At 42.5% G+C, this 23,751-nt stretch overlaps 1 protein-coding gene across 1 annotated transcript in view; it reads right to left on the minus strand.

The window, feature by feature from the left end:
* CCDC187 (coiled-coil domain containing 187) overlaps nucleotides 1–23,751 on the minus strand; it is a 141,798-nt gene that overhangs the window by 21,656 nt on the left and 96,391 nt on the right. Inside the window, 7 exon segments of the mRNA XM_089677075.1 lie at nucleotides 4,838–4,971; nucleotides 7,007–7,167; nucleotides 8,404–8,544; nucleotides 14,999–15,086; nucleotides 17,251–17,438; nucleotides 18,797–18,876; nucleotides 22,095–22,189. Coding sequence (XP_089533201.1) covers nucleotides 4,838–4,971; nucleotides 7,007–7,167; nucleotides 8,404–8,544; nucleotides 14,999–15,086; nucleotides 17,251–17,438; nucleotides 18,797–18,876; nucleotides 22,095–22,189 — 887 coding nt within the window.

Below are 23,751 nucleotides of genomic sequence, written 5' to 3' on the forward strand. Positions count from 1 at the left end.
CAGAGTCCTGACCTCAAATTGATAGAACACCTTTGGGATGAATTAGTGTGGAGAGTGCGAGCCAGGCCTTCTCATCCAACATCAGTGCCTGACCTCACAAATGCGCTTCTGGAAGAATGGTCAAACATTCCCATAGACACACTCCTTGTCGGAGATCGCCGCGCCGCTGGGCTCGGCGCAAGCGCAGTACACCTCCCTGTACGCGAGCGCCGGGACTTGGCCGACCGTGGCAATCAGGTTCGCGCATGCGCAGTAGTGACCACGGGCGCGCGCCTGGCACCAATGACAGCGCAGGGCGGGATATTTAAACGGCCCTGAGCTGTCATTCATTCAGAATGCGGTAGGATCCATCCTGTCTCAGCGGAAAGGCACCAAAGAGTTACTCCATCCCGTAGCATTCTTCTTGAGGAAACTCACCTCAGCGGAGAAGAATTACGATATCGGGGATCGAGAGCTGCTGGCTATCAAAGCAGCGCTAGAAGAATGGAGGTACCTGCTGGAAGGCGCCTCACACCCCATATTGATTTTCACAGACCACAAGAATCTGGAATATCTGAGGACTGCCAAGCGTCTACGCCCACGGCAGGCAAGATGGGCCCTGTTCTTTTCCAGATTTAATTTTCACATTACTTACAGGCCCGGATCTAAAAATACGAAGCCCAACGCGCTATCTCGTATGTTTGAGGACTCCGAAGAAGAACTGGTACCCGACACTATCTTGTCTTCAGGGAACTTCTTGGCGCTCCAGACGGACCTTCGCTCCAAGTTAATAGAAGCATCTACGGCCACACCAACCCCAGTTGGGGTATCCCTCCAGAACAAAGGGGGACTCCTGTGGAAGGAAGATTCTATCGTGGTACCTGAGGAAGTCCGGACCCTGGTTTTGGGGCATTGCCACGATCACCCGCTGGCAGGTCACTTTGGCCCAGTCAAGACTCTGGAGCTTCTCCGGCGCTCGTTTTGGAGGCCAAACATGGCTAAGGATTGCAAGCGCTACGTGAGATCCTGTACCATCTGCCAGAAGAGCAAACCATCGAGGAGCAAAGCCTGGGGGCTGTTGCGACCTTTGCCGATTCCCGAACGGCCTTGGCAGAAGATCGCGATGGACTTCATAGTCGAGCTCCCACCGTCGCAAGACCACACAGCAATTCTGGTGGTCATTGATCGCCTATCCAAAATGGCTCACTTCGTGCCACTAAGGAAGACTCCGTCAGCAGCCGAGACGGCGCGAATATTTATCCGGGAGATCGTTAGACTTCATGGAGTACCTGAGGACATCGTCTCTGATCGAGGGGTCCAGTTTACATCTAAGTTTTGGAGGGCTCTGTGCAAGGCCCTGGACATCAAGTTGTCCCTCTCCTCTGCGTTCCACCCTCAGACCAACGGTCAGACCGAGAGGACGAACCAGACCCTGGAGCAATACTTGCGTTGCTACACGTCTTTCCTGCAGGATGATTGGTTGTCACTCTTACCCCTGGCGGAGTTCGCTTATAACAACGCAAGCCATTCGGCAACGGGGCAGTCTCCATTCTTTTCGAATTATGGGTTTCACCCTGTCTTTCTCCCTGATTTGGTCTCTGAATGCCCAGTTCCAGCAACGCAGGATGCATTGACCTTCTTCTCCGTCAATAACAAATTACTCCAGGAAGCCATCGCTCGGGCCCAAGAGGACAATAAGAAGGAGTTTAACAAGAAACGAAGAGGGGATTTGGCGTTGCGGCCTGGGCAGAAGGTGTGGTTGGACACAACCAACTTAAAGATGCTTTGTCCCTCGAAAAAATTGGGACCTAAATTTGTGGGGCCTTTTCAGGTAAAGCGGATGGTCAACGAAGTGGCATATGAGCTTATCCTTCCGGACACGTTCAGAATTCATCCAGTCTTCCATGTATCCCTGCTGAAGCCAGTGATCCCAGATGCCTTCCCAGAACGAGAATCCAGACCCCCAGAGGCCATAACGGTCGAAGGACAAGAGGAATTTGAGGTGGAAACGATCCTTAAGTGCCGAAGAAGGGGGGGGCAGACCCAATTCCTAATTAAGTGGAAGGGCTATGGTCCTGAGGACAATTCCTGGGAACCGGCTCATAATGTCCACGCACCTAGACTAGTCCGGGAGTTTCTTCATGATCACTCGTGGTGGAGAGATCGGGTGGGCATCCGGAGGTTGCCCGTGGGGGGGGGGCAATGTCGGAGATCGCCGCGCCGCTGGGCTCGGCGCAGGAGCAGTACACCTCCCTGTACGCGAGCGCCGGGACTTAGCCGACCGCGGCAATCAGGTCCGCGCATGCGCAGTAGTGACCACGGGCGCGCGCCTGGCACCAATGACAGCGCAGGGCGGGATATTTAAACGGCCCTGAGCTGTCATTCAGTGCCTTTTGGTCTCCTTGTATCCTGTGAACCTGTTGTAGTAAGTTGCTGACCCGGATTGTGCCCTGACCTTGCTGTTTTCTCCTGTTCTTGACCCTTGCTTGCCTGACCTCTCTCCTGAATGCCCCCTATTGGATCTGACCTGCTGTTGCTGACCTGGCGTGTGACCCGACTATTCTTTGCCCGCTGCTCTGTACCACACCGTCCCCATAGTTACCGACCCGGCTTGTATGACCCTGCACCTGCTCAGCCATCCATCCATCCGTCCCTCTCAACAGGGTCTCCAGACCTCCTCATACCTGGCTCTCTCCCGTGGGAGCCCCTGGCGAATACCCCTATCACTGACGGGTGTCCTCAGTAGTCACGACCTGGTCCTGGGGTACTCCAAGTCCATCCCCACCATCAGGGGCCCTGGTGAACAAGTACTCTGGGGCTTAGACTCCGTGCGCTGGGAACATCCGATCAGTGGAGTGCTAGTGGTACCGCCGGGTGGTCCCTTACACTCCTAAACCTTGTGAACAGCCTTCCCAGAAGAGTTGAAGCTGTTATAGCTACAAAGGGTGAGCCAACTCAATATTGAACCCTGCGGATTAAGACTGGGATGACATTAAAATTCATGTGACGTGGAGGTTCCTCTCAAAGAGACTCTCAAAAAGTCTTCTATTCATTCACAATCTCGCTCACTGTGTTCATTCAGGAGGGGACTTCACTGATATCCAGCCCCAGCAGCAGATATAACTGGCAGGAGAGGATGAAACTGGCCAGCAACAGGGAGGGGGCGCAGGGGATCAGTGATGGGGGAGGTGCAATACAAGGGTGGTTGGAGCAGTGGGGGGGATTCTACTTTCAGAGGGAAATCCTCTGTGGCTCCCTTGCAGCACTTGAAGCCGGCGAGAGGGAAGATGAGGAGAAGCTGGCAGCTGCAGGGGATCGGTGCTGCAGGGGGACACATAAGAGCAGAGGGGGTATTATAGAGCACAGATGGAGCAGCAGCAGCAGCTCCATCATGTGTACACTGTGTGTCAGGGCACAGTGGGCCCCCTTCCTCAGGGCCCATATGCACTACACACATTGCACACATGGATGATACGCCAGTGTATTCAAGTAACCATCGGAATGTGGCTCAGCTTCTGGAAAGGTGCTGGATGGCTTTATTCAAATATTTGATATTAGAAGCAATATCAGTGAGTGGAGCCTTTCTTCCGCAACTCTGCATTTGTGGAATTAGCACTTTAGCATCCATATATTCCAGCACTGTGTTTAGACATTTGGCTTAAACAAAGACACAAATAACATACAAATAATGACAGACTGACACTGTCCGTGGCTGTTCTCATGTACTCACCTTTCATATCAATGCGAATGCAGTTTTAGAAGCTTAGTTTTATTAACCACTCATTGACACTATAGCGTTTATCTGTATTTTTATTATCAGCATATAAGTTCCTGAGCGTTTCATTGGAGTGCATCCAGATGTGGAAGGAGATTGTTGGAGACTGTGATATAATGCTATTTATGACTTCCAGTTAACACTGGGGTGAACCTTAATAGGCAAGGACACATCTGGTAGTGTACCTGGGTGAATGAAGCTGGACACGCTGAGAAAGAGGGATAGCTTTTGACATTGGGTGATTTTTATGAGATACCTGCACTTGTTTTGTGATTCACAACTAGCACTTTGGGACTTTATGAAGCTTGAAATTCTTTATTTTAAGCACACAAGAGTTGATATTGATCTGAATTTGCACATTATACTTTGTAGAATGACTTTATGCTATTGGATTTCACTTTCACAAGTACTTTCTGAGTTTGTTTTAAGTATCTTTTTGTGTGTGTTTTTATATACAGTATGAGGTAATTAATTTCATCTAATTTTGCACAGGATTGTTTTGAGGAGAGTTACACTATTTATCGTAGATTAATAGATAGTTATTGCACCAGCCAGCCACTGACCAGGAATACTTCTGACCACAAATACTTCTGACCAAAGTATTTATTGTCGCAGTAATTGCTGGTTGCTAAGTAGTAACTGGCTATATTCTGTAAGGTAGACTGAAAAGCATATAATGGAAGAGTTTCATGCTTTATAAATGAATGTGCTAAGTGCTGTACTGATTCTTTTAGAGTTTCATTTATCTATGCCCCTTTAAGACCATCCCACTGATTGCACAACCTGGCCACACCCATCATTCAGCATGGAATGCTGTGCACACATCTTTTTTTGCTGATGGTAATTTAAAAAAAAAAAAGTACACGTGTAGTTGACTGGCAGGTTGCATGACTCTCCCTTGTTGTAGCTTCATGGGGTCCCCAATTTATGATCTTGCACACAGGCCTGCTGCATTCAGAAAATGCCTATTTTTCAGACTGAGACATTTCTGTTTATGAAACGGCTTAAATTGCTGATGCCATATTCTTCATATTTTAATTTAGAAGGGATTGCTAAACTCCTGTTTTTATAACAGTTCATTACCTTGTTTTGTTGAAAGAGTATATATCATCTGCTGTTCTTGCGTATGCCTGGTCTCATTGTCTTTTGGAAGTACAGGAATAGTATGGTGGATGTCTGGACCATCTGTTGTTGGGTTGCGTTTAACATTTTGTATCCTATGGAAATCAAATACAAAATTTCATCTGAAATAAAGACCACTTTTCCTTTCTGAAATAAAAACTGATGATTAGAACTTTCTGTAGGCTGTTGCACCAAGGAAGCCTTTAAGATCTCTAAATGTAATTGTGTTTAAATGTCCTAGCTATCGGAGATATGGTAATATGAAAATTAGCAGCTTTTTTACACCTGAGAAAAGTAGCTTCTTTTTGCCATGTACATGTTTCAGAGTTCCTGTTCTGGTGTCAAAGAGATGTCACTGGCAAACACAGTGAGGTGAAATATTTCCACTGGAGCTACTGACAGCAATAAAACCCAGTACAGGTTCTAACATATCTCCACTCTATTCAGCACTGAAAAAAAAAACATTCTAGATGGAGTTGAGCTTAAAGAAAAGGTTTCCTGGCTTTCATGCTGATCTTTTGGTCATATGAATGTAGCCTAATAGTCATCAAATTAGTGCTACAAAAAATATGTTACACATTTTTAATTCTTCTTCTTTTGGGGCAGTGCTGTTTTTAAATACAATTACTTTCACACAAAAGTGCAAAAAAATGAGAGGCACCATCTCCAGACCCAATAACAAAATAGGATTTTTGTACTTTTCTCTGAATCCATAAAAGGACACGATTGTTGAACAACTGGGTAACAATGCCGTTTCATAGTACATTTTGTGTATGGTCAACAGCAATGGCCATGCACACTGGGGGTGGGACCTCAACTGAAGTGTCCATCAATGAACTCCAAGAAAAGATTTTACAGTGAGAGACACAGGATTCTTTAACAGCTGGGATGTCCAAAAGCAGTTTGAAGGTCTGGGCAGAAAATCAACGGAGGCCCAACAACAAAATGAGGGACTGCATGCAGCTCAAAGAGATGTCTGTAAAATATCCACTTGGTATAATTTAGAGATTGTATGAACATAAAGACCAGGTAGCAGACCTACAAAGCAGGAAAACCTGAGGCCTGATGCTGAAATAGTCAAGAAGTACTCAGCCCTAGTGGACTGAGCTTTGACGGGAATGGGGAGAGCCCTATCCTTTAGATTAGAGGTGCCCAACTAGTAGCCTCATACTAAATGCAAGAGTTTTGGTGTTCTTACAGAAAGTGCACCACACTTGCAGGATATAAGTCTATGGCATAGCTCAGATAACCTACAGGAAAGTCGTAGGTGCACTGAGCAGTGCATCAGTGTGAAAGCAACCTAATAGGGGGCTTAGAACAGTAAGAACTTGTTTACATTTTTGGTCTGGGGGGGGGGGGGGGGGGGGGAGTAAAACCCCATAGTTGAGATGTGTTTTTACCACACACAACCCAACCACTGGTGTAGCCTTAGGGGTGGCAATGGTGACTCCGCTCCATGCTCCAGGGGGCCTGTGCGGCCTTCCTGTCACATTTCTGTTTTGCACTTGCAAAGGAGGGGCAACGTATACAGGAACGGATCCTCTCCATTTTCCTCCTGCAACTGCTGTAAGCCAGGTTCTCCTCCTCTCCCTCCTGCCAGCATTAAGCAATGTTCATTATGATATTCAAAATAAAAAAAATTAAATTCTGAACCATTTCATTTCATTGTGGCCTGTGACTAACTACCAAATTACTTAAGTGGCGTTCACTCTTCCAGAGGTAGAGCACCCCTGCTTTAGATTTTAACCTTGAACATTGATCTGTTGGATCCACCTAGGACACTAGCAAAATCTGGGAGCATGCTAGTCATGAGAGAGGTTATACCCAGGGATGGCCTACATCTTTTTTCAGCATTTTTGTTTCCAGTATTCAATCCTCCTGTAGGCAGCAGTTTATCCCAGTTGTTGAATAATCCTGTGTTCTTCAATAAACAAGAGAAATCTCTTGTGTGCCCTTTATAGCAGACAATACTGCAGTAATGGTAAGCAATCATTTTTGAGAAGACTAAGAAAATTTTCTGGGCAAAAAAACAAACAAATATTCTTCTCTAACATCTGCTGCATTTAGAGCCTCTTCTGCTGTGTATCTGGAAAATATTGTGGCTCTAGAGGAGTTAACAAGCTTACGTACTGCTTTAAGTCTTCTGCTTGTGTGTCCTCCATAAAATCATCATCTACAGACAGGTTAGAAATGGCAGACTCGGTGTCTTGTTGCTCTGTGGACAGGATGGAATTGCGCAGTGTTGTATCCACTGCTTGATTACTGCACCAAAGATTGCTTTGTTCTGTAACCTAAAAGGAGAAATTAATTTAAGCTTCGTAATTTAATAATTACTGGGTCATGGCTTACAGTTTAACCAAATGATAGAACATATGCATTAAAACTGATGTGATGAAAACATAGCAACACCAACTCAGTGTTTGCCTTTTATCTTCTTACCCGCAACAGATAGATGAATGTTACAATGGGAATGTGGATACCAGCTTACTTTGCATTGTTTCCATACACAAAACTGCCACAGCGACTACTTGTAATGTGCACATTGATACAGTGCGTAAATTAAAAATAATGACATGAAAAGTGAATTACAGGTGTTATTGCTATCTACAGTCTTCAAAATAAATGGGTTGCCTCAATGCAATGCATGATGATACACAGCACATTATTATAACACACAGGAACTGAGAAGGGTGAATGGGTCCGTAATGAATTTCTGGCCAGTGACATTGCATATCAATGGTTTAATAAAGTACAAATGTGTTTTCTACCTAGCAGGTGATCATAATTTCAGGAAGCAGAACTCCCGAGATGAAATTTTTTAAAGTGCATATAAAGCCTGTTTTGAATAAATGACAAGGGGTTAGAACCTCTGTTAGGTTTATTTTGCTCTGTGTTGTCACCAGAACAGGATAGGAGGGGAAATCATTCAGTGGGTACAATTGTCCAGTGACAACTGTCTAAGAAGACATTTTCCTCACTATAATATTTGCTCTCACTTCCTGATGTTTCTAAAAAACAGGAAGTTAAGGGAAATCTCTCCTATTGACCACAATGGCAAAATAGACTAACCAAGGGGTTTAACCATTTTCTACTCAGTTCAAAATTTAAAAAAACATACTTAAAAAAGAGTTTTGCTTTAGATATTACTGTTATGGAAAAAGTAAATATAGTTTCAATATATGTTAGCTTTTAACTGTTGTCCATTTTGTAACATTTATGAAATAAGCATACAGACTCCATAAAACCTGAAACAGGTTCTAATCCTTTCCCCCTTGTCCAAAATTAAAAAAAAGTTTAGTCTGTAGTTTAGTGTGGATGTGAAACCTGTAGAAATTTGCTCTTTTGCCTCTTACTTATTGGGACATTCAAGAGGAGATTTGATATATCCAAAGTAGAGAATGTACTTAAAAACGTACTTCAAAATCATAAATCAGCAGTGTTCACTTTCTATATGTTCACTAGGTAATGACAATCAGTCCCTATGAATTACATTCTGTCTGCACAATGTCACAGCAGGTAACACTTACCTGAACCCCGGAACATTGCAGCTTCTGTTGAATATCAACTGCTGACTGCTGTATCTGCAATATCTCCTTCTGCTGCTTCAGCAGCAACTTCCTCTCCTGGTGTGCTGCCTTGTAGATGTTGTGCAAGTGCTGAATTTCTGCCTGAGGAACAAAATGGGCATAGCAAAAAATAATATCAAAAGTGCACTTTATGTATTGCTGTGACTATTATTTATGTACACATTATTGTGGTTCCTACGTGGTTTATAAATGCACCGTTATCACTCGTTTACACCATGTCAGTTGTGGTGCATTGATCTCCATTCACACCATAATGCTGAGTTGGATTATGCTGCTATATCACAATGTGTATAGACTTGAATAAAATTGAATAAAGTTAAAAAAGCCCCCCCACCCCAATGCACCCCCCATGTTGAGGGCATGTGGCCTAGTATGGCTCTCCCTCTTCCCTTTTCTTAGCTGCCGGGCTGCATGCTCAGATAACGGTCTGGAATGGATTTGGGGGGGACCCCACGCCATTTTTTTTAAAACGTTGACGTGGAGGTTCCCCTCAAAATCCATACCAGAACCAAAGGGCTTGGTATAAATGGAGAGGGGAACCCCACGGCGTTTTTTAAATTATTTTTTAATTGCTAGCAATTCTTTCTTTTACAGTCAGCTGTCAGTAGGGAACCCCGCTGACAGCTGAAATATTATCGCATAGTTTTCACTACAAAAATACCGCATGACTTGATAAAATAACTCATGCTGTTTTTCAGTAGCGTTTTTTAGTGAATTTAAACGTTTTTTTTTTAAAAGATGCTATGCGGTATCCTACTGCATACTTGGATGCGGTCAGATACCACTTACAGATGGCATGCAAATCACACCAAAAGTAGTGTATGCACTACTTTAGAAATCAGTGTAGCTCCAACCAAGTCGGAACCACACCGATATGACCGCTCCAATTGCGGACAATAGGGTGCGACTTGGCATATGATTTGCAAGTCGCATTGCATGCTAATTGCATGCCAAATCGCACCCGATGTGACTGGGGTGTAAGTGCAGTTTGGTGCAGGAAGTCCACTCTGTCTGGCAGGGATGTCTGGATCATGAGACTGACTGAACAAAATTAAAAATCTATTGGCAGGTAAAACACTTTACATATACAATGCTTATTTTATATATACATCATTTTTCTGTGTTGACTGTCTGCTAGAGTCCGACATCAAACTAGGGCAAACAGCTACTGTAACCTATTCAAGGGACATTAGTCATTCTGGCAAAGAAGGGCAATATGCTAATTATAAGAGCCAGTAACTACAATACACTGTACACTACATTTAAGTCAAATCAATACCAGAGAATTTTAAAAAACATAAAGGATATCAAATTTTTAAAAAGTGAACATTTTGTGTAGTCTAATCCTTACATTTTCTCTCAGGTGAACACTGTAATAACATAGGAGAGGTGGATTTGAGTCTTTCAACTTTTGCAACCTTGGCTAGAATTAGTACAACTGTTTTTCTTGCTGATAAAAGATGCTGGCATCTCCTCCCAGGTCAACCCATCTAAAGTCTGACAGGTGTCTGAATTCCCAGGCATTTACAAGGATACACAGTGTACTGTGATCAGATTTGAGACTTTATATAGAACCACTCTGTGATAAGGGGAAGTCATGTTTGTCAGCTGCAGCCATGAAAATCACACAGTTATCTTCTGTTTTAATATGTGAAATATTACTGTAAAAGGTCTCCATTGTTTTTCTAATTATCAAATGTAGAAAATATCGTAGAACAAAAAGACAGCGCTGGACTTTTCTGTGACATGTAAAGAAATATCTGGACATTGCTGGAATTTACTGTAAAACAGAAGACAGAGGGAACATAACAACTGACATGTTTCTCTTTATCAAAGTTAAAGCAGAGCTCCACCCAAAAGGGGAAGTTCTGCTTTAAGCCTTTGTCCCCCGCACCTTTGGGAAGCGGGTACCCGAATTTGACAGGTACCTGCTCCCACTTTCGCTGCGATCACCTAGGCGATCGGAAGCGGAAGTTGTCCTTCCCCCTCCGTCCCCGTAGTCTTCTGGGACACGTGACACAGTTTTGGAGCTGCTGACTGATTTATGATACATCATCTATAGTTGTTTTACTTTTTTTTTCTCATAGTTATGCGAGTAAGATCAGATTAACGTTAATTGTTTTCCCAAGGGTTAATTATGACATAACACATCACATCATCCCATGAAACAAGTACACTTTTCAAATATGCAAATGTAACTATCTTATCTAACAAATGATTTGTAATTCTACTCATCCAGTCCTATGGGTCAGGCTTCACTGAATAAAACAGCACAGCCATTTCCCTGACCTCCATGCAACTATGACACACTAGCAACCACTTAAGTCTAATGGCTCTAAGATTATTCCTCTGCCTCTAGTATGTAGGGGGATATCGTAATAAGCGTTTAATGTTTGTGCACCTAACTGCTTGCATGTTTATGTACTGTATGTGCATGTACTGTATGTGCACACATTATGCTGACACGTTTCATTGCTATCAAGTGACCATTTTGCCACGTAACCATCAAAACACCCATATGCAGAACACAGAGCTGTATTTTCTGATTGTATAAAGATGCCTTGCTTTGGGTTCATAGAGCTGTACAGTTATTGTACTCTTATGAAGCTCTTATCTTAGCTCTAGTTGATAGAGGAACTGTTGCTGAAAACAATACTCTTGTGGGTTGGCCTATTCTGTCTTGATTCTCTTGCAGAAGATTTTCAACAAGGAAAGACACGTCTGACAATACAACAGTTAGAAGATGGGAGGCACGTATCGAAGAGGAAATCCTCCTTTTTGTCTCTTGACTGACGAAGAGGATTTGCTCTCTGAAACTTGTCTTTCATGATTCTTTTAGAACAGAGACAAGCAAGAGGAGTTCTGAACGGCTTTCCGGAGCAGAGACCTCCAGCATAGCCAGAAGTGTCAGCGGTTCTATTCACAGTGGTGGTGGCTGATTACTCAGCTGTGGCCCATTTGTGGAAGGCAGTCCTCTAGCACGGTGATATGCTTATTCCTCTCCCAGACTTGTGAGTGTAATACTTGTAACTTTTAATTGCTTCACTGAATAAAGTTACACTACACTAAAGGGGATGTTTGTTGCCGCTATTTTTTTTGCAGATTCTGGTTTCCCAAGCCTAGCGTGAGGAGGCAGCTCAGCACAGAGTCAGTCTTAGCATTCAGTGTTCACCTCCAAGCTATACCTATGGGATTAGACTTTGGTTTTATATGGTTCTATATATTTTTAGTGGTTTTTCACCATTTTTCATGGTCTTGAAAATGACAGATTTTTATTTTTTAGGTTTGAAACAATCTGTTTACTAATAAGATTCTTGTCCTTACACTGGATTCAGTGGTTTGAAGCATTATTACATTTTTTTTGTTATTGTGTTTCTTTTGTCACATTCCCCCTCCCCCAGTGATTGTTAACAGTACTTCCACATTATGTATGTTTCCCTGGGGTTTAACCCATGGGTTTGTTAAAGTGAAAGGCAATACAAAACCTAACTAAACTTAAATCTACTCCCACACCCATTCTAAGCCTATTCTATCTATCCTGTAAAAGGAAAGTTGCCTATACTTACAGCGGGGCAAAAAAGTATTTAGCAAGCCACCAGTTGTGCAAGTTCTCCCACTTAAAAAGATGAGAGAGGCCTCTAATTGGCATCATAGGTAGACTTCAACTATGAGAGACAAAATGAGAAAACAAATCCAGACAATCACATTGGCTGATTTGGAAAGAGTTTATTTGCAAATTATGGTGGAAAATAAGTATTTGGTCACCTACAAACAAGCAAGATTTCTGGCTCTCACAGACCTGTACCTTCTTCTTTAAGAGGCTCCTCTGTCCTGCACTCATTACCTGTATCAATGGCACCTGTTTGAACTTGTTATCAGTATAAATGACACCTGTCCACAACCTCAAACAATCACACTCCAAACTCCACTATGGTGAAGACCAAAGAGCTGTCGAAGGACACCAGAAACAAAATTGTAGACCTGCACTAGGCTGGGAAGACTGAATCTGCAATAGGCAAGCAGCTTGGTGTGAACAAATCAACTGTGGGAGCAATAATTAGAAAATGGAAGACATACAAGACAACTGATAATCTCCCTCGATCTGGGGCTCCACGCAAGATCTCACCCCGTGGGGTCAAAATGATCACAAGAACAGTGAGCAAAAATCCCAGGACCTAGTGAATGACCTGCAGAGAGCTGGGACCAACGTAACAAAGGCTACCATCAGTACCACACTACGAAGCCAGGGACTCAGATCCTGCAGTGCCAGACGTGTCCCCCTGCTTAAGCCAGTACATGTCCGGGCCCGTCTGAAGTTTGCTAGAGAGCATTTGGATGATCCAGAAGAGGATTGGGAGAATGTCATATGGTCAAATTAAACCAAAATAGAACTGTTTAGTAGAAACACAACTCGTCGTGTTTGGAGGAGAGAGAATGCTGAGTTGCATCCAAAGAACACCATACCTACTGTGAAGCATGGGGCTGGCAACATCATGCTTTGGGGCTGTTTCTCCGCAAAGGGACCAGGACGACTGATCCATGTACAGGACAGAATGAATGGGGCTATGTATCGTGAGATTTTGAGTGCAAACCTCCTTCCATCAGCAAGGGCATTGAAGATGAAACAAGGCTGGGTCTTCCACTATGACAATGATCCCAAACATACCGCCGGGGCAACAAAGGAGTGGCTTCGTAAGAAGCATTTCAAGGTCATGGAGTGGCCTAGCCAGTCTCCAGATCTCAACCCCATAGAAAACCTTTGGAGGGAGTTGAAAGTCCGTGTTGCCCAGCGACAGCCCCAAAGCATCACTGCTCTAGAGGAGATCTGCATGGAGGAATGGGCCAACATACCAGCAACAGTGCGTGCCAACCTTGTGAAGACTTACAGGAAACGTTTGACCTCTGTCATTGCCAACAAAGGATATATAACAAAGTATTGAGATGAACTTTTGATATTGACCAAATACTTATTTTCCACCATAATTTGCAAATAAATTCTTTCCAAATCAGCCAATGTGATTGTCTGGATTTTTTTTCTCATTTTGTTTCTTATAGTTGAGGTCTACCTATGATGCCAATTACAGGCCTCTCTCATCTTTTTAAGTGGGAGAACTAGCACAATTGGTGGCTGACTAAATACTTTTTTGCCCCACTGTACCTATTCTGAAATACTCTGAGATGGTCATATGGTCTCTTCAGCAGCCGGCATCAGTGTGGAGGAGAGATCACCAACAACAGCTGCAAAGCCTGTGGGATGATATCACCCATAGGCTTATTATGGGGCATCTGTTGTTGGCTGTCCCTAAACTGAAGCTGGGACCTGATCATGTGACCGGACTGGATGTCAGAATAGGCATCTTTCCCTTTACAGAGTAGAGAGAAGTTGTTTAGAATGGGGTTGTGGGCAGATTTAACCACTTCTCCTCCAGAGGATTTAACCCCCTTCCTGACCAGGCCATTTTTTACGATACAGTGCTGATTATTTTAACTGACAATTGCGCGATCATGCAATGCTGTACATAAATTAAATTTATATCCTTTTCCCCCCACAAATAGATCTTTCTTTTGGTGGTATTTGATCACCACTGTGTTAATTTTTGCGCTATAAACAAAAAAACTGCCATCTTTTAAAAAAAAAACAATATTTTTGAATTTTTGCTATAAAACATATCCAGTAAAAAAATTTTAAAAAATCAAATTTCTTCATAAATTTAGGTCAAAATGTATTCTGCTACATGCCTTTGCTAAAAGAAATCCCAATACATGGTTTATGTGAAAGTGATAGTGTCTACAAATGGTGGTGTATATATACTGGATTTTAATTTTTTTTATATATACTAGTAATGACGGCGATCAGCGACTTATAGCAGGACTGTGGCAGGCATTCTGACACTATGTGGGAACTGTCTAACTGCCACTGAAATCCCCATGACACTAATAAAGTGATCAGTGCTAATTAAAAGCACTTACACTGTATAAATGACACTGAGCAGGAAGGGGTTAACATCTGGGGCGATCAAAGGGTTAACAGTGTGCTGTTTCACATGATGTGCTGTGTGTGGTTTACTAGTATGTCTTTGCTGGCAAGAGAGAAACCTGTGCTGTTTACACTTAGGTCTCTCCCCTGTCAGTTCTACATGGCGATCGCCAGGTGACGGAGGGGAATTTCCGGCGGGGAATTTCCTGCTGGGACCCGGTGATTGACATTCCTAGCAGCCAATGGCACGCCCCCTACCACGTATATATATAATTTTGCGCAACCCTGCCTATAGCAGTAGTTCCACTATAGGGTCGGCAGGAAAGCAGTTAAGCTTAGTTAGGTTAGGTTTTGTCTTGCTTTTCACTTTAATGTGTTCCAAGGGCATTGCTTTTCTTTTCTCTTTGCATTGTTAGATCTGGAATGACAGACTGACTGGGTCTTTGGGTCAGGTAAATTATAATGATCACACAAAAAAGTTTTGAAGGTTTTGATTTGTTCCCTCCAGGACAGTGAGTGTCAGGTCAAGTTCTTACATAACAAAGACCGCTTCTGTACCTGCTCCTGTTTCAGCTTTTTCTGGATGTCTTCTTCTTGTCTCAATATTTCTTCCACTTTATCATGTTCCTTCTTCATCTCCCAACACCTTGGAAATAAAAAGTATTTACTTCGAAAATAATCTCTTTCCTGTGAATATACTGACTGGGAAGATAATCCCTCCTAGATTGTAAGCTCCGAGGAGCAGGGCCCTCCTATCCCTCTTGTATTGAACTGTATTGTTGCTGTATTGTCTCCCTTTATATTGTAAAGCACTAAGCAAATTGTTGGCGCTATATAAATCCTTTATATATGTAAAAGTGTTATAAACAAACTTTAAATAAAAACTGTGAAGTCCATCAATCAGTCCATCAAACAATTATTAACTCTCACTATCCTATAATATCAAAGTTCAAGATGTTCAGAAATTCTTCTAACGATCTCCCATGTGCATGTACCTCAAAAAAAAGGAAATAACATATAGTGCATTATCCTTTGTATAATATAAACTTAATTCATCTCCCACAATCCAGTGACAAATAGTGATAATGGTGAAAAAAACGGTGAAAATAGTGAAATAATCAGTGAAAACACTGTGTGTGTGAATCACCCTTCAATCCCACACACAGAAAGATATAATTGCAAACTGGTGTGCACTTCTATTCATAGTAAGGGTACCCTTACCAACATTTCAGAAAACACATGCTTATATCAATCCAACAGCTTTCTCAGGATGAATGATCTCCACAATCCTCCCTGGATTGCTGATCCCACTGTTTCCAGGCACTTTACTCCATCCAGGGACAAAACATAAGGATGTTAAGACATCTTATGTTAAAACATAAGCTCCGAGGAGCAGGGCCCTCTTGTATTCAACTGTATTGTTGCTGTATTGTCTCCCTTTATATTGTAAAGCACTAAGCAAACTGTTGGCGCTATATAAATCCTGTATAATAATAATACGTTTCACTGCTTCCCTCCCCTCAGCAGCACACTTGATGAGGCAGATGTAGCTGGGCAAGTAACTTGCAGCCAGGAGGGAGATTCTGCATGGTCAGAACTGGGCAGTGGGCAGCCAGGCCACAGATTAAAAGGATACAGGTTCTCCAAAAGACACAGCTACTGTGGGGAGCCCTCCCCCTGACTCCTTCCAGAGTACTGCACTTCCAGTGGGGTGACACTTTGCCCTTGGGCCCTGAATCCCTCCAGCTGTTCAGCTTTGTTACCAGAGCTACTCTTGACTTTACTGTGAGGTACATGGTCTATGAGGATAACCACAAGTAGCTTATTCTATATTCTGCAACCAAACAAATGGCTCCATCTGAGGTGAATAGGTGGGATGGCTCAGCTCCTTCTTGGGGCAAGGAGGGAATGCCCTCCGGTGGAGAAGTCCAACACCACAGCCAAAAAGGATAAGGTCATCATCCCTTTGCTGGAGCTGTTAAGTTGGGCTGTCTCTAGAAAGACTGCCCCAACCATACACAGTGAAAGTTGTTAAACTAGAATCTCCCACTCTCAGAAGCCAAGCAGCAGGGCAGCAAAGTGGAATGACTCACCAAGAACCAGATGTGGACGTACTGTAAAATCTGAAAAATTAGAAATCCCTGACTTCAGTGGAGGAAGGCCTAAGAGTAGGCCTTAGGTGAATCTCATCCATGTGCAGGAAGAGTGTAACTGGGCAGAGATCCAGAGGATCCAGTGGCTTTACCGCTAATAGAGGTGATGGAGTTACAGCCGTGGCCCACTCCCAGAGAAAGGTCAAAGCTACTACCAGAATCACCAAACTGCTGAGTGAGTAGTCACAGTGCCCACAGAAGACCTTGAACACACCTAAAGACTGGTCATGGGTGAAGCAAGGAGAGTAAAAAGCATCAGACCTTGATGTTCAACTTAGAGACAAAGTGCTAGTCTAAAGTAAAGGCATACGCCAGCAAGGAAGATTGAAAACAACATTTGAAGAAGTCCCTGGAGTTATCTTACAGCAGCCCACTGCAGGTTTGCCAGTCTACGATATCCAGAGAGAAGGAACCTATAAAAAACAGGAGGTGCCTACACCAGAAACTCCTCAAACCCATTATGACCCACAAAGAGGCCCATATGAGGGTTTTCAAAGATCATTCAGCCATCAACACGGACTGTCCCTTGCCTGAAGGTACCAGCCTTTTCACAGCTCAGTCATGGAAGCCCTGAGAAGTTTGGGGAGGATATCCCTACAAATCAGGGATGCATTTCCTGCTGTTTTTATGCAGTACAATACAAACAAAATTGCATACATCCTCTGGTGCTTGAGCAGTGCTAGTTCTGCTTTTGTCTTTTCTTTGAGGGCATCTTCACGAAGCTTGAGAAGCGCTGTCTGGTGTCTGGCCCGCAGCTCCTCTTCCCGAAGATATTGTTGCGCCATTTCCATGGTGAAGCGGCTGAACATATTAGCGGAACCATAAAACTGGCTCACTTCACTCCACTAAAAATTAGAAAGAGGCATATTTGGTGATCAAACCTATTTATTTTATGAGTTATTACAGCAGTGCTACCTCAAAGTACATGTTAACCTATAAAAAAAAATCCCCCGTCTCCATCCCTGACTGGTTTGTACTTACCTCAATTGAGACCTGAGGTAAGCATGGACCTATGGGGGAAGTTGGGGCCAAGATACACACATCTTGTGGTATTGACAGGAATAGGGAGGGGGGCTGGGATTTTAATTTCTTTTATAGGTGAACCTAAATAAGATGTAACATTACCTTAAAATGCCCTCAACCTTATTAGTTGTGGATATTTGTAGATTAGCAAACTGAGGCAGGGTTGATAACCTATTCAATGGCTATGCCAAACTGGTTAAAAATTGCTGATATAAATCAGTCCGGAGTTAAGTCCATCTTTTGTGTTTGTATGTATTTAAAAAAAATAAAATAACATAAACTATGTATAATATATATATCATTTTTTTCAAAGATTTTGATTTCATAAACATTTTTGGGCATGGTTTAGATTGTTAAACGATTTCCTACTGCCCTACACTAGGAAGGACACTGAAAACATTAGTTTTAGGTACAGTGATCTTTTAAATAAAAAAAAAATATATATATAGCCATTGAATAGGTTATCAACCCTGCCATATATATACATATATAGCAGCACAGTGGCTATATGGTTAGCACATCCGCCTGGCAGTGCTAGGGTTGCTGGTTCGAATACCAACCCCGGCACCACCTGCCTGGAGTTTGGATGTTCTCCCTGTGACTGCGTGGGTTTCCTCCGGGTACTCCGGTTTCCTCCCACACGCCAAAGACATGCTGGTAGGTTAATTGGCTCCTGTCTAAATTGTCCCTAGTATGTGTATGTATGAATGTGAGTTAGTGACTTTAGATTGTACACTCCTTGGGGGTTAGGGACTGATGTGAATGTACAATATATGTATGTAAAGCACTGCGTAAATTAACGGCGCTATATAAGTACCTGAAATATATATATTTCATTTTCAGCCAGCATTTTCCTACTTGAGAGTACTTGAAGGTTTTAAATATTTGTGTTATACCACGTGATTCAATAAAAAGGCCAAATATTTTTCGTTCATATATTCAGTAATGATTGTTGATAGAGTCAATGTGATACTGAAGGAGTGCAATATAATGTGATCATTTTCCCAGCAGCAAACAGCTAACAGCAAGCAGCCTGAGTGCAGTATACTGTGATCATTTTTCCAACAGCAAACAGCCTGAATACTGCCACCTACTGTGCTTATCATACAAAATATAGAATTTATATAAGAAATTATCTAAAAAACACATAAAATCACGTTTCTGTGAAAAAATAGTGCACCTTGCTTGTTGAGTCTGTGACTGTGTCAGTGTGATCCCAAGAGCGCTCCGAAATGTCATTTTCATTAGGTAAAACATTCACTGTTTAATAAGAAACAAGTAAAAATATTTTTTTTAAAATCACACTTTTTAGCTGCTGTTTGATATAATTCACAAAAAAAATAATGCCTAAAAAATAAATGGTGAATTCATAATTTGCATTCACAAACTACGAAGGTTTTTTGATTAGGTGGCCACAGTGAAAACCACATGAAAACTTTTCTTGCATTAAAGATGAACTCCAACCACACTAAATATTGTGTAATCACCTCAGGAGTCACTTAATTGTTACTAACATTCCGTAATGGTATGTAGATGGATTATCCCCAAAAAAATAAATGGGACTTTATAGGCAACTTCAACATACATGTAAAAAAGACAGAATTTTGTTATTACAAATGTTAAAATGTTACATATTGAAAATACAAAACAGATTAAAATTATAATACGGTGAAAGAATTTGAGATGTTCTGCAATGCGTCGGGTATTTTGCTGAATTTATATTGTCCAAAGGAGGAAATACCTACATGTATCAACAAGTTCAATTCATAAAATGCATTCAGCCACCATATTGTAATTTTAATCTGTTTTGTATTTGCAATATGTAATGTAACTTTTGTAATAAAATTCTGGCTTTTTTACATGTATGTTGAAGTTGCCTATAAAGTCCCATACATTTTTGGGGAATAATCCATCTACAAATTTACTAAATGGGCACTTTTGTAGCTCTCAAAGAGTTCGATTTCATTACATCCAGTCCTGAGATTGTTACAGCTTTGTCACACCACACAGTTCTATCTGGCAAGGGAGGGGACCTGTTCTTTCTCTGCTCTAGGTTCACTTTGACTTACATGCTGTGACTGGAAAGTGACAGAAGAAAATTGATGAGCTATTTTTCTGTCACTCTGCTTTTTGCTTCTATTAGCAACTTCAACTGCAATACACAGGAATGGCTCCTTGTGCTGCTGCTTCCTCCCCCTTTTCTGAGCTCTGCTCAACAGGGACAGCAAGAGGTTATAATAGCAAGTTAAATTAGGGACCACTGTTTGTATTTAAATAATACATAAATGAATGTATGAATAATTACAAAGCTGCATTAATTTTGTATTTTATATTTGTCTGGAATTCAACTTTAAAGTAAAGTAACTTTAAAGTAGTAAAGTATAGCATTTTTTTGGCTTAAAATAAAAAAAAGATATTATACTTACCTGAGCCATGCAAAGATATTGCACAGAGTGGTTCATTACCACCTTCTGACAGTTCCCCACTGGCACTGTCCACACCTCCTTCCTCCAGGTACCTCCTTAGCAAGCCAGCTGCTAAGAGGGCATGTGTGTGATCATAGGCACACAGCATTGGTAAGTAGCACCCCCACTCCCTTCTCACAGAAGTTTGACTGATAAGGAGCCTGTGGCTCTTGCTGCCCTTGGTGTCTTCTGTTAGACCAAAAAGTGAGATGAGCAGTGCTGCCGCCGAGACACAACTAGAGCGGTGAAAGGAGTCAGGAAAGTGTTTATGGAGGGGGGGGGGGGATTTTTTTTTTACAGGTAGTGGGGTGTTTTTACCATAATGAAGCAAATGTATTAGGGTTAAAAAGGTTTTGACTTTAGTCCTCAGCATCTGCAAAACTACAGTGGATGCTAATGACTGCTTTACTGTTTTAAAGTGGATTTCAAGCCTAACATTTAATTCTCCCAGGCTCCCTATCCTAAGTAAAAAAGATCCAGTTTGATCATGTGATCCTGCAGCTCCAGATCCCTTTTGTCAGTGAGTGGCTGCTGCAGGGGAGAAGAGGGAGCACTGATAACAGCTGGGCCATAAGATTTTATGGTTGACATTACAACTCCTGGAATTCACAATTTGTGTCAAGCACTTCATGACACAGTGGAGCTGGAGCTACAGGATCACATGACTGGACCAGACTGGACTATAAAAAAGGAAGTATACAAATCTTTTTTACACAGAGTAGGATATGTAGGAATAGGGGGAGCGAATATTGTTAAAGAAAGTTTGGTTTAGGTTTGAATTCCACTTTAATGCTTTGCATACTCTTGAAGACTGTTTCCACACATAACTGCTGTTTTAGTTATTACTTTATAACTAGAGTCTATTGGGCTTAATCAGTCCCTGGTGTTCTATACATGTTGACTTCTCTACCATTCCTTCTTCTGTTCCTGTTTACTGGGGGGAGTTTCCTCCTACCTTGGTGATCCTGGCTATCCTGCGAATAGCACACTTCCTATTCCTGGCTCACTCAGCCCTCCACTCTATCAATGGAGGAAGCCATGGTTGTCATCCAGGCTGGACTTCAAACATGTCTGCCTTTGTTCATTTTCATGAAAACGAATGCCGCTACACACCCAAGGACTGGCTAGCTGCAATATATTACATTGTTTTGTTGTTGTGTTGAGCTGTCCTTTAACACTGAAGCATGAATTTTGGATTCAATTACTTCGGAAAAGCCAGAGTTTTTTGTTCTGTATAATTCCCTTTTGTGCATCATTAAATGATGAGAGAAGTTAGGGTTCCTGCACACAGGTGTGTATTAGGAACATAAAATGTATGCTTTGAGGAAAATACACCCGCACGCATGCATGATAAACTGCGAGTGCCAGCAGTTGCCCACATTTAGCAGCACAGTGTATTCTGCAATACATGTCAATGGACTAAATCCCGGCCGTGACAACAGGCAGATATTTCTCTGTTTGGCTGTGTGCAAGAGCCCTTAGTACCAAACAAATTGGAAAAGCACAGTACATTCATGTTTTAGAAATACTGTATATAAAAATGTAACAATCAGGGGCGGACTGACCATTTGGAAACTCGGGCACTGCCCGAGGGCCCGGGGTCAGTAGGGGCCCCATGAGATGCCCCATGTACCTTTTTCATAGGCTTTTTTGAGTTTGGGCAAGGACACAGGGGCCCCATGAGTTGTCAGTCCGCCCCTGCCATGGCCAGTGGCTGAAAATTATGCCAGCACACAATGACAGGTTTGCCTGTACCCTTCCAGTAGGTCGTTGGTGGACAGTGGACGAAGTGGATCCGTAGGGGGATCTGCTGGCCAGTTGTGATCCAAACCCTTTAGGATCATTCAGAGAGTTGTACAGTAGCCCTCTCCTATCTGCCCCATGATCCCCTATTGCCCAGGGGCCCCATGAGTTGTCAGTCCACACCTGGTAACAATATTTTGTTTAGCTAAAGAATTTATCATGTCCACCTACAGTAGCTTTCTCAGTTTCTAGGGTAAATAAACTACATACACATATCAGATGTTTTCATGGTATTATGTGTCACAGGTGCAGCTGGTGTATTAGCAGATGCCGAATCCAAAGAACCCTCCAGGGTATATCCAAACCTAAAACAAACAATGCAGAAAATTAGGGTTTTTTGCAAAGAGGGCTAACCCAAAGATTTTTGTCTCACTGTACTCATCATAGAATAGTGCATTTACAGTTAAAGTATATCAAAAACCAAAACTTTCTTTTGTTTTGGATACACAAGGGATTTGTTAGACCCCTTCCCACTCCTTTTTTGCACTCTTTTGGGGTTTCCCTACCCATCCTAGCTTGACAACACAATAGAAAGTAAATGGAAATGTCCCCTCACCTCCTCACCTAGACAGTTGTCATTGGAACAGGTGTGTCCAGTGGAGGATTTCCTGAAGACACAACAGTAAGTGAGAGGAAAGCTCTGCAAAGTAAAGGGAAATCTCATTGTACACAACAGTTCAACAGGCATCCTCACTGAAGGATTTACCCTTATTTCTGATCCAATGACAACTGTAAAAGTTTGCAAATTCCATCACTTTTTGCCCGAATCACAGTGGGTACAGAGAGCTCAATAAAAACATAAGTTTTAACCTTTATCTACTCTTTGAAAAAAACAGCTGTTAGCCTGCAGAGGTCTGTGTGTCCCTCCATGGATATGCCTCTCCAGACCTTCACTGACCCACCACCAAAACGGTCATGCTGAACGATGTTACAGGCAGCATAAAGTTCTCAATGGCTTCTCCAGACCCTTTCACGTCTGTCACATGTGCTCAGGGTGAACCTGCTCTCCTCGGTGAAAAGCACAGGGCACCAATTCTGGTGTTCAATGGCAAATGCCAATTGAGCTCTATGGTGCCAGACAGTGAGCACAGGGCCCACTAGAATGTCGACCCTCGGGCCACCCTCATTTGGGATTGTTTGGTCAGAGACATTCACACTAGTGGCCTGCTGGAGGTCATTTTGTAGGGCTCTGGCAGTGCTCATCCTGTTCCTCCTTGCACAAAGGAGCAGATACCGTTTCTGCTGATGGGTTAAGGACCTTCGACGATTCTGTCCGGCTCTCTTAGAATAACTGCCTGTCTCCTGGAATCTCCTCCATGCTCTTGAGACTGTGCTTGGAGACACAGCAATTGTTCTGGCAGTGGTACGTATTGATGTGCCATTCTGGAGGAGTTGGACTGCCTGTGCAACCTCTGTAGGGTCCAGATATCGCCTCATGCTACCAGTAGTGACACTGACCCTAGCCGAATGCAAAACTAGTGAAAAACAGAAAAGATGAGTTGGGAAAAAAAAATGTCAGTTGCCTCCACCTGTAAAACCATTCATGTTTTAGGGGTCGTCTCACTGTTGCCCATCTAGTGCACCTGTTGTTAATTTCATTAACACCAAAGTAGCTGAAACTGATTAACAATCCCCTCTGCTACCTAACTGAACAGATCAATATCGTAGGAGTTTAATTGACCTGATGCTATACTCTGATTAAAAAGTGTTCCTTTATTTTCTTTTGAGCAGTGTATATATATATATATATATATATATATATATATATATATATACGCACACACACACAATTAAACAGAAAACAGCAGACACTTCTATGTGATGACCATGTAAAAAGTACTTTTAGATATCTTTAAATGTTTATGAT

This window comes from Staurois parvus, unplaced genomic scaffold (genome assembly GCF_062004578.1).
Source record: "Staurois parvus isolate SC_StPar_1 unplaced genomic scaffold, SC_StPar_1.0 ptg000176l, whole genome shotgun sequence".
Classification (NCBI taxonomy): Eukaryota; Metazoa; Chordata; class Amphibia; order Anura; family Ranidae; genus Staurois; species Staurois parvus.